The 12,283-nt window shown below is 37.4% G+C and overlaps 1 protein-coding gene across 1 annotated transcript in view; it reads right to left on the reverse strand.

Moving 5' to 3' along the window:
* Positions 1-12,283, reverse strand: part of ITGA1 (integrin, alpha 1) — a 44,082-nt gene that overhangs the window by 31,205 nt on the left and 594 nt on the right. Inside the window, exons 2-7 of the mRNA XM_009071849.1 lie at positions 10,947-11,067; positions 8,695-8,807; positions 7,643-7,731; positions 7,440-7,554; positions 6,651-6,778; positions 547-695 (exon numbers count right to left, since the gene is read on the reverse strand). Of these exons, the coding sequence (XP_009070097.1) occupies positions 547-695; positions 6,651-6,778; positions 7,440-7,554; positions 7,643-7,731; positions 8,695-8,807; positions 10,947-11,067 (715 nt within the window). The remainder of the gene's footprint in view (positions 1-546; positions 696-6,650; positions 6,779-7,439; positions 7,555-7,642; positions 7,732-8,694; positions 8,808-10,946; positions 11,068-12,283) is intronic.

Raw genomic sequence — 12,283 nt, forward strand, 5'->3', positions numbered from 1 at the left:
ATGATGGAAAAAAACCAGCAAAGAAAAAATACCAAGATAGCATTGTACAGTTTGAAACTATCTCAGAGATTTTGCATTTACTGTCTGCTCTATAAAAGTCAGATTTCATTTTTCTTATAAAAGAAGCATTTCTAAATAATTCTATTGCTATAACTGATCTTTAATCTCCCAATGATCCATAAATTTCAAAGACATAGGATATAAAAGTTCTACTTTGTCCTTTTTTCTCTGAAAACCTGTATTACCTTCATGTCTCTACAAACACAGTTCCTACCTGGTCTGTGTGGACATGAAAGATTTTCAGCTCTTTGCTCAGGACAACAACTTTCCTCCATGTCTATTCTCTTTTCCTAATTCCTGCATTCAGAAGACAACTGCCTTTCAAAGTTGCTCTAGATGCTGAATAGAGTCCTCCTAAATTAGGCTCACTTAGCTAAAATGGAATCAGATGTTAACCACTTCATATTTTTAATGTCTAAAATAAGAATCACCACCATAGCTGTATGTTTGTTTCTCCCACATGCATGACAAATCTTGTGGGCATACCTGGCCGTGTCTATTCCCAAGGCTGTCATAGTTTGTGTCCCACCTCGCTGGTGTATTCTTTTGGCTGCAGCCATCACATCTTCTGTTGTCGAGTATGTATTCAGAAAAAATTCATGGACTACAATCTGTCCGTACTGAACAATTCCAACCTGAAACACACAGTTCATGTTAAAAATCAACTATCCTTAAAGAAAACATCTCTGTCTTCTGCAGTGGAATAAACACCTGTCTATACCTACAGCCAGGAAAAGAACAGAACTCTGTGTGTCTCCCTCACTGTGGCACACCTACATGTGTTTGAGCAAGACTGGCTAGATGACAGTCTCATGAAACATTCTGAAGTTTCTAAATTGCATTTACTGAAAAACAGAATAAAGCCAAAAGCAAGCTCAACTCCTAGGTCTTCCAGGCTTGTGGGAATCTGTACGGCAGCTCTGCTCCCCTCTAGGTTGAGGCAGATCAATGTCCCAACCACCAATTAAAACTTCTCAAAATTGTTTTATTATAGCATATGAGGTTGTGGCTCACTAACAACTCTCTTCATTCCATTCAAACATAACATTCCTACATCTGAAAGTTTATTTACCCTAAACCTAGCAAAGAAACAGGAAGACCCAATTATTCTTATCTTAATGAAGACAGCAGGGACATCCATGATATGGACATTCTCCCAGCAAGATGGAACTCAAAGTATCACCTGACAAGTATCAGAGGAGAAAACATGAATAAAATAGTGGCTTCTGAAATGGGGGAGGGTAATGTAAAGACTCCAGATGAACTTAGCAGGACATGTCTTTGTGTGAAAGATCGACACATGGGATTGGAACCAAACCACAGAATGCCTGAGGGAACCTACTGCAAAATCAAGCATGAAATAAAAAGACAAGCAATATTCTTAAATATTAATTAATTTCTCTCATTCGTCTCTGTCAGTTTTAATGTTTTGGCAAGTTCCTGACAGCTCTTACTGGGAAAAATCCACACAATGTTCCATTAGCATATTTCAATTTTATGTTACACATGGCAATTTATAGGTGTTATTTAGGATAATGCAGTATTACGTGGCATTTATGTCTCACTCATCTATTATTAAAAGCACTCTAGCATTTAGGTACTGAAGATCAATAAGACCTCTGGGATGCTTTTGCCATCATATTATTTTAGAAGTGGGTTAGTATGTACTTTGCAATTGCTTTATAGTGGTTTTTCAGGTACTTTCATAGCCTCTCAGATTCTGCACAATATTTCTTTGCTTGTAGTAGAAGGGTTAGAGTTGGATAAATATTACATATTAAACATGAACAACATGGTCATTATGAAATGCTAGTTACCTATGATTATGGGATTATAATTATAATGGCATGTGGTAGCAAAATCTATCCCATTCAATTTCCATATCGTTTTTGAAAATACAATCAAATCTGCGAGAACTGATGTAAGCTCAAAGTTACGACAAGTCGCTTGCTTTAAGATATTTAAATTGTCTCTTGGAGGTATGCCCTCTTCCACCTGCAGCTAAGAGCATCCAGAGGCTGCATGTTCTCGAAAGCAGCACCTGATTAACCCTGTATAGTGTTTACAGAACTGGCCAGGGCACACTCTGTATCACCACTCAGGGCAATCATGTGGCACTGACTAAACTCCAAGCTGAAGATGAAATTTTTAACCTGTTTCCTCCAAGGCAACTATTTTGTGGCACGCATCTAGTGATATACACCACAGTCTGAATAGCATGCTGTTAGTCTTATAAAAAGACTGCTATTAACTGGTGATAAACAAGAGGTTTTCATTGTGTTTGATATTTTGGAGCAGGAGGAGTGCCTTAAGAATTCCATTACCATGTGCAAGTGTAGCCACAGACTAATGTATGCCAGGGAACCCATCCGTGAGGATTCATGGACTACTTATCTGCAGCTTCGAGGATTTCATTGATACCAAGGATTAAATCAATTATTGATTGCCGCCAGTGTGAAAAGTATCTGCCAGTCAGTCTTTCATGATTTTAGAGACCTGTGTTGGTGTTGTCGTTTTCCTAAAAAAAGATTACAGGCTGACACTGAGTTGTATCATTTCCTATTTGAAAGGAAATGTCCAAGATCACAGCAAGTAAACATTTTGAGCATTTCCTTCTCAGGAAGTGAATGGGAAGAACATCTGAGTCTGAAAACTGCACTGTGTTGCACAGCTTGCAAATCAGGAAGGAAAGGGGGCATGTGGTTATCTTATGGGATACAATTGTTATGTGAGACCCTTCCTTAGCACCAGCTTTCCAAACACTGATCATCATGTTCTACATATTCCATGGCATCAAAGATGAGCCATTCCTCAATAAAAGGTAACAAAAAGCCTCCCAGAACTGACAGAAATACTACCAGGCTACATGTTCCAGGCTTCTACAGGATCACAGAATAAACTTCACCTCATAAAATTAGAATTACATTCTATTAGATAGCAATGAAGGTTTGAGCAGCCTTTTAATCTCATGGGAAACTACAAGTGACACATCTACATGATGCAAATGCGCTTTTATGGGACTTCAGCAAGACCCTAAGAATGATGCTTACAGGGATCATATGTTTTGATTTGCTTGTTTAATTTAAATCTGGAAAATTCAATAGTACTATACACAAGGACATAACTGTGCTCTACTCCAGAGAACCTATTATTTTTCCCAGCATTACTGACCATAATCTATTGAACATCTTTGTAATTCCTAAGTTTGTGTTCCCTTCCCTAGCATTCCATGGCTTTTACAATACACAAGGGAATAATTCTTTAATTGTCTCCAGTTCCTGTAAAAAGTGTTGTACAAGAGAACAGGCAATTGAAGGACTGTTCTACTTCAGGACAAAACAGTTCTGAGGAATATGATTTATTGTCGTCCTATAAGTGAATACAGCCCCTTATTCAGAAAGTACATTCTGGCTTCCCAATAAATTATTAAGGTAATCAATTTGACAAAAACCAACAGCAACAAAAATAACAGAATGAAAGGAAAACCATTTAGTACATTAAATCATATGCTAGGATTTTCAACACTGGGATGTGGAGGAAAATCAGAAATATTTTTGGATGTACTTATATTTAATGTCAAAAAAAGCAGAAATGTCTTGGAAGCACTAATGGATAATAGCTTTTATCATAAGGAGAGATTTGTAAAGATATCTGAATAAATGAAAATTTTGAATTAATTCTCCCATATTTTGTTTGCTTCATGAAAATTGTACCTTGGCAAAGGGTAAAAGCATAGCAAGCACTGTTTTTCTGGTAGCTTCAAGAATTGTAAACTATTGCAAAGATCTTTCTTCATCCTGAATCTGTGTAATGCCTCTTTAATACACTTCTGGTCTTCTGAAGAAAAAAATAATCATAAGATATGACATGGTATGACTTATTATTCTACTGATACAGTCTGTTTGGAGACATAATAAGATACAGGTCAAACATCTATAACTACCCATGTCATATCTTAATGGGAAAATAAAACCTGTCTGAAAATTTCTCAAGGTCATTCCAACACAGCTTAGAAGATGCAACTGAACTTATATCAAAGCATTCTGCCTTCTCTTTTGAGAGAAATCCACAAAAAGTTGCTCATATGCAAAGGATTAAAAAAAGCCACACCCTCATTAAAAAGACAATTATCTCCACAAAAGTTAAAAAAGAGGAAAAGAACTGTCTCACTTTGCAGTTAGTGGAAAAAGGCCAGGAGAAATATTCTGTTCCTACTCGTACCATTTTGTTTCACATAATTCCTCCTTTCTTTTTCCACTTTTCTAGCACCACTTTCCCTTTAGTTCCTTTATACCAAAGGTCAAGATATGCAGCTTAACCATCAGTATGGTGTTGTGGATCATCTGGAGAAGGAAAAGAGGAAGGGAAGGAAATACTTCTGAAAAAAAAAATGCACTGCAAACTTTGGCTTTTTGCATCTGAACCTTCGGGCTTTTGTTTTCAAATCTGCCAAACATGAGACACTGAGAAATTTCCTGACTGGTCACAAATATAATGATCAATGTTCATGGAGGGGCTAAACAGAAAAAAACCCCACATTGCACAAGCTTCTAATCAAAACACTGTTTTGAACAAGTCACACCCAAGCTGCTAAGGAGTTATTCTGTAATCACCTCATTCCTTTCCCATGCAAAACAATCTTGAGCAGTGAAGCTCCACTGACTTCTACAAGCTCCACAATAAAAACTGAAAATGGAAAAATCAATTTAAACAGACAGAGAGTAGACTATTGTTCCTGTGCTTCTATTCTGTGCTCCCAGAGGAGTGGGGATAAATAAGCCTGCTCTGTTGTTTCTCCTCTTCCCCATTGTATAGTCAGTTAAACACTTTTTCTGAGAAAGAAGACAGTGTGGCTGGAAGAGAGAGTATAAACTCATTACTAACTTTGGATGTGCCAGGGTTCCCAAGCAGGGGTGCTCAGAGGAGAGGCAAGAGATGAGACATGTTCTGGAAAGGAGGAAGGTAAGAGGGACCACGAAAATTCCACCCAGCCTTTGCCTTCCATTTCCAATTTTTCAGCGTCTCTCCTCCTTATCTCATTCTTATCACCCTCTCAAATGTTTCTGCTCTGTAGCAATCAGATGCCAAAGCTGACATTCTCAAGTGTGTAAGTGTACGTGTGAGAGGAGGGGTAGCTATGCTAAACTGTGGGTACAATGGATTTCTCACGCGGAGATGGCAGGCTCCTGAAGTGCAGGCCAGTCTTTTGAGTATGAGCTGAGCCACACAGACGAGGCATGATTCCAAAAAGGAACATAACAGAGGTGTGGCAATGTAAAAATGTAGGAATTTCTGGGTGAGGAACAGAGGTGAGGGTGCAGTAGAGCCGACTGCCCTGTGTACTACTCCTATGAAGCCCTTTGGGCAGAAGGCAGTGATGATTTCCATGCAGTCATTGCCCTACACTGGGAAGTTCAGGTTTAAGTATTTTAAGATGGCACATGTTTCAGTAATTATCAGTTTAAGGGACCAGGAAGAATTTTTTTTCCTTTCTATTAAATTTGACAAAGTGTTTTTCCTTCTTCCTCATGATATCTGGAAGAACAGTGTGTTTAAAATAACAGGACACAACTGTAAAGTTGACAGTTCGTAAGTTATTTTATCAGCCGGTGTTCAGTACAGCCCACAGAGGACCTGGGTGGTAACTTGAAAACTCCAATTAACATGGAAAATGATGGGGATTCTCTCTGCAGACAGAGGTATCCTTTACACCTTCTTGCAGTCTCCTTTGTGAAGGCAGGAGCTGAATGTCAGAAGCTAACCTGAAGTTGCAAAACTGCTAAGCATTGGCCTGCATCATATTGAATATTATACATGGTCCTGGAGATGCAAAAGAGAGACATGAAATGAAGACAGAGTTTCTTCTCTTGCTGTTAGCTTTCTGTGCTAAAATGCATCCCAGAGTCCATGCTTTCCTCTTACCAGAGTTCTTCCAGAACTTATATTTACATACTCTGTTCAGCAGCCTGTAAGACATATGCCAGATCCTCAGCTGGGGTGATTGGTCATAGCTCCATTAATTCTGATGAAACTGCACTGATTTATAGCAGCTGGGAATTTGGCCCTCTCCACTTATTATATAAATGCAGCTTCTGCCATTAATAACATGCAGCTTAACAGCCACTCGTTAATTATGATTTCAAGCTTTAAAAGCTGTATGCCCAACACTCCACAGAGAAACCTGCTTCAAAAAGCTTACAGTCAAAGGCTTTCCAAACCACGCATGTGTGCCTTGGAGGAGCAGAAATGACCTTTGTGCTATGAAGCACAAAAGAAGACAAGAAGTGGTTGTGGAGAGGAAGGAAGTGGGAAAGGACAATGTTCAAACAGCCTCACTTAATACACTTAACTTTTGCCTCTAGGTTAGAAAGTTGGTTTCTCCAGACTGCCTGCACAGTGGTGGGAGGGACAGTCTGCCTGACATTGCTACTCGATGGCAGACACTGACTTAGTTGTGGTTTCAGCTATTTTGCTTTAGTATGACATTGCCATAAATTCTCGGAAATCAAGAGGTCTACAGATGACACTCTCATCCCATTTCCTTTTTTAACTTTCAAATTAAAAAAGACATAAAATATCTACTATGTTACCTGTGTTTGCTGAGGTCCTATATCCATGTTTTTCAGGAGGCTGTTTAGAAATTCTGTCACACTCTCCCATGGATAAATGCTGTTGGACCCATCGAGGACTATGACGATGTCCAACTGGGTTTTACACTCTGCAACACAAATTGCTATGTAAGAACAGACACTAACAAGGATCAAACCTATCTCACAGCTTCAGTTACTTTTGTGATTACTAACAAATGCATATCCTTCTGCAGTGGGGCTGAACAGACATGTTTGATGACAACTAACAGTCTTCAACTTTTGCATTGTATTTTAAGCGGCTGGTGTGCCTTTTATCAGGTAGACACTTTATTGCATGAGAAAAGTAAGAATGGGAGTAGATGACATAACTGGAGTATTTACCAGTGACCACTACCTTCTTCATTATCAATCTGTTCCTCTTCAATTTTTCCAAAGAACCAGGTCTTTCAGATTTTTATCTATATTACTAAGTTGGGTTTGCATTAGGTCTCAACATGCCGTCATTATTTAAAAAGAGGCTTTTGGCCATAAGTTAAAAACATAAGCAACTATTTTTAGCAATTGTGTTTGGATGTTACATAGCGCTGTAATGATTGTTTATACTGAGATAAATTCCAAAAGTAGCAAGAATTTAGGTTATATACGGACAATGAAAACATTTACTTAACTTGGTAATGCTGGTAGCTAAGTTAAGCAGTTCATTTTTTTGGTATGCCTATGTGTATACATTTGTCTTGTTTGGCACTTTTTATTTTCAGACACACAACAGAATTTCTGTGGCATGCATACCTTGCACAGACGGAGCAATGGCCTCAACGGTTTCAAAAGTGGAGCTGACATTAGAGCAGACTCCAGTTGTGTAATGCAAACGTCCACATTTATAAGCATAAAGTGGTCCACATGCCTTTAAAAATGAAAAAGGGTGAAATGCTTTTGTTATGATACCCAAGGAAAAAACAGACTTTTAAAATTGGCAAAAAGTCCTTTCTTACCAGAAACCCTCCTTTTGGGTTAGTCACTAAGGTTGTTCCAAGAGTCATGTTTTCTTTTACTTCCACAACGTTAGGAACTGAAGTAGCAGCTATAAATAGATCAAAATGTTAAGTATTTGGGAACACGAAAACAAAATGTTAAAGTATATATCCCCAAGTATGGAGCTTCCAGCTTCTAAAATAAAACCCAGACTGACACTAGTTTCATCAAATATTTTAGCACCCTTCCTCCTCCTTCTTCAATTGCAACAATCAAGAAAAAATTCTGAGACTGGCTTTTATCCCAGAAAATTTGTCTGGGTTGCTGTCTCAAATAGTTTTCTTGAACCGCAAAATAGAAAAAAAGTAAAAATAACAGCACAATGAAAACAAGATATTACTACGCATACAGTTTTGTTAATTAGAAAAAGAACGCATTACTTTTTTGCCTTGCCCTGTTATGAATGACTTAAGAGCTTTTATATTTGCTACTCTTATGTTACATTACTGACATTTAGGTTTTCAAAGGAATAAGGCAGATAAAAAAACATCACGACAGGTGTATTTAGTGAAAGTCGCATTAGCAGAAATTCTCTTTCAGTCTACATCATGCATCTCTTAACATGAGCAAGAAAATTATAGATATTTACCTATGTTAAGAGTCGTCAGCCTAGTTACATTTTCATCAAAAGCTTACTGATAACATTATGAAGACTCTTTTTGGCTTCAGAGAGCTTTGGAAAGGGTAATCCATGAAATGATGCTCCAAGGCCTTTCTGGCTTCATGGCCAGGATTGTCAACCACAGTCAATTAATGCCAGTCATAATAAAGTTTTGACAACACAACCACATGTTCATTCTAATATCATGGGTGTGTTTTCCATAGGACAGTGAGAGGCCTTAAAGCAAAATTACTGTCAATGTTATAAACACAACTTCCTTCACATTTAGCCTGGAGTCATAAGCAAATTTTATCCATAGAAACAATTTTAATGCATATGCACTAGCTAAAAATCTCCTAAGATCTGACTTTATTATTCCTCCATGTGACACAGCTTTACTTCTGTTCATACCTGGTAAGTTCAGTTTCATGCACGCTGATTGGCTTTCCCTTCCTACAGGGCATTTGTATACATCGCCTGTTCTTTTCTCAGGTTGGCCAACTAATGGTGAACCAATAAGTACCCTGCAAATGAAATAAGGTACTTTAAATTTCTTCTTTCTTACAAGTCACAAAAGGCAGCAAATAAAACTTATGGAGGGAGTACAGCTGCAGCAAGCTCTGTACTACAGTACAGGATGTAAACAAGAGAAGTATCTATTATGCTAGTTCAGATACAAACAAAATAAGGACACAGAAAGGAAAAGTGCCTACATACCAAGTTACAGAATAGAATGCCATTAAAAAATTGCAGTGGAAAATAAAAGCAATATTGTTGTGTGAATGACAAGTATTAGAAGTAATACAGAAGAAAATGCCTGTTTCATTTAATATGTCCTTGATCTTTAAAATACAGTAGAAGAAAACCTGTTTTCAATGCTCAGACACCAAATGCCGAAGTAGAGACAAACAAGGACTTAGAAGAAGAATTCAGTCTTAAATAATGTGTAAAATACATCATTTTCTCTCTCATCAATGAAAAATTGTTATTAAAAGCAATTTCAAATTTTTAAAATGCAGAGCAGCTGAGTGCGCCTGACAACCCATGGGAAGTGATCAAAGCTCCTCAGGATCATGTCCCTGTGCTGTTCTTTCTCAGAAAAAAAGGAGTCCTGTGAACAGAGGTAAGTGGTCTGATGACTATTTTGTCTTTTTGCACAAGGGATTTTTTTTTAGGGGATCCCAGTTTTACTGAGAAACAACCACAGTGAGGTACACAGACCATCTGTTGCTGAAAAGCTCTATCTGTGCTATCCAGGTGGCATTATAGCAGTTGAAAAAGCACCACAAGGCTGCTTTGTACATCTATTTTTAACTATCAACCTACAAGATTTCCTGCTCGAGAGACTGCTGTCCTGAAAGCTTGACAATTTACAGCAGCTCTGGAGTTTAATTTCAGAGGGGTGCAGATTTAGTAAACTAGTTTATCTCACTGTTTTCCTTCAGCTACTGGTAGACTCACCATCTCCAGCACATACTATTGTTTGCTTTTGAAAGGTTTCAGGACAGCTTACAACAATACAGCTTACTTTGCAAAATCCCAGCTCCTAGAACAGATTCCATTTCCTGAAGGTCTGAATTAGCTCAAAGAAGGTCATTATTATTATTCTCTCATGACCCTCATGCAAATACATATTTAAACATCCCACAATGTCAGCAAGCAAGAACTAGCATATTCAAAAGCAGGTTCTGCAATTTCATTTCTGTGAACATTCCCTATGGCTAATGGTGAACGCTGTGTTGCAGTGGTGTACGCTCTTGGATTCAGGCCGTGCAGATTGCTCGTGAACGGCAGAACAGTCTGACCTGGCTGTCACACAGCCTTGTGCCTCTTGTTCCTGGCTCCCTGCAGGAGTCCCTGGCTTTATCCAGAATGTCAAATTAATGGGAAAACCAGAGCAATCTGCACAGAATGATGGAGACCTCAGGATTCCTGGACCTCTTACCATGCAATTGCTATTTCAGTCTTCCAGACTAGTTGTTAACTTGTGATGTTTGCTTTAATTGGGGAAAGGCATAAGCAGGTGTTTATCAAAAGACCAAGAAGTGATGTTATGAGTAAACATGCCAAAATGCAACCTTGATTTGTGAGAACAACAGGAAGGAAAAGAAAGCTTAAGATAGAGGTTTCAAGTCCCAAATGCAAATATATTACTGATTGTAAGACATAATTAGACCCCAAAAGGGAAAGCAGAGGGAGTACTGTACGAATAAATATTTTGACAGGGAAATCTTCCCACCAGTTAAAAAAGCCAGTTTGGACAACCTCTGACAGAAAACTTTAGAAAAAAATACATAATACAGATTATTTAGGCAAATCAGGAACAATTTCATTAACAATACATTAACAGAAGGAAAAGACAAATATTTTATTTGGTGAATGGAAAAACCGGGCTCAGGCACAACACAAAACTTTCTCAGCTCTGTCAGGGATGGAATTTACCCATTTTGTGAAATCATTTATGTCTTTGAGGAGATAAAGATAGGTATAAATTTGGATTTTTCACTCTCCCAATCTTTCCAGGCTTCCTCAGGACTGTGCTTCAGTTTAAGAAATACAACTGACAGAATCTGACCCTTGCTTAGAAACAGAAGTATAGCACCTAAGCGACTGAATACCTGATAATGTGGAGTGTTCATATGAAAAAAAAAGAAAAATCTTACCATTTCCCTTCCTCATTTTCATACTGCTGGACTGTGTATCCAAACATGTCTTCCAGAGGCCCACTGAAGGTCAATGCATTTTTCACATCAACGTTGGAAGTGACGACAATGTGAAAGAGAGCTTTAAAAAAAAGTAGTATGTAGAAATACACATAAACCCCAAGACTTCTAAGAAATCAAGGTTCAATTATGACTTCATTTATGAAGGTACAAGGCAGGGGCTGAAAGTAGCATTTGGAGCATACATATCACAGTTTGTAAGAGTTTTAAAACATACTTCCTCACACATACCTAAACAGCAAAATTTAGAGATGTTAGGAACTGAATTTCTGTATCCAAAATGTATTTTGCAAAGCCCAATACTCTTTTTTAAAATCACATTCAAACAGCATCAAGTAAAACATTATTACCTTTAATAATAAGTAACTTTATAGTTATTCTTACTCCTTCTAGTTTCAATCATTTCTAAGAATTTTATGCAAAATGTTCTTTCCCTCATTCAAGGTAGTAGTTCTCAAGGTTTCCTTAATTGATAAATAACTAATTTTTACCTCTTTGCAGAAGAAACACATGGGGAAAGAATGAGGAAAAGCTTTCAGATGTATTTAATTTTAATCTGTATTAGATAAAAAAGTATATAGTTTTCTCTTAATTCTATTCTAGATTACCTTTAAACCTTTCATATTTGGAAAAGAATAGAATAAATTTTTAATGCAACCATATGCTGAAATCTCCGTAATACCTATATGTGATTACTTGCAAAACTCCAACAGTTACACACTTATGAAAAGTTGCTCTGCAATGGTGATCTTGGACTATGATGAGATCAGTCAAGAGAACAAATGCTTCTTCTGATGGATTTCCAATACCCTAAAGTTCAGCTATCATCATCAAGGAAACTACTGTAAAAATATGATGGGATAGCACGTTTCAGAAAAATGCGGTAGATAGGGTAGAAACTCCAGCTTGAAGTGACAACCATAACCCACTCTGAGGCTCATTAAGAAGCAAAAAATACTATTTATATATAAAAATAAAGCTATTTATCTTTATTTGTTATTTCTTATCATGATCTCTTCCATCTCTGTCCTGTTGAAGTCAGTTTCAAAAGCAACCACTGACTCTGCTGCTGCATATTGTATATTTAGTTCACAAGAGCCAAAAGTTAGTTGAATTTGTAGAACATCAAAACTGTTTAAAAGCAGTTATACATAAGTTTAATTTTGAAGAAGCGTTGCATTATCATTTGCTGACATTCAACAGTAACATAAAATTACCCAAATCCATAATACTCGCTGCATGTCAAAGCATCTAAATAATGTCCAGTTATTAAAACA

Source organism: Acanthisitta chloris, unplaced genomic scaffold (assembly GCF_000695815.1).
Source record: "Acanthisitta chloris isolate BGI_N310 unplaced genomic scaffold, ASM69581v1 scaffold21823, whole genome shotgun sequence".
In the NCBI taxonomy this organism is placed as follows: Eukaryota; Metazoa; Chordata; class Aves; order Passeriformes; family Acanthisittidae; genus Acanthisitta; species Acanthisitta chloris.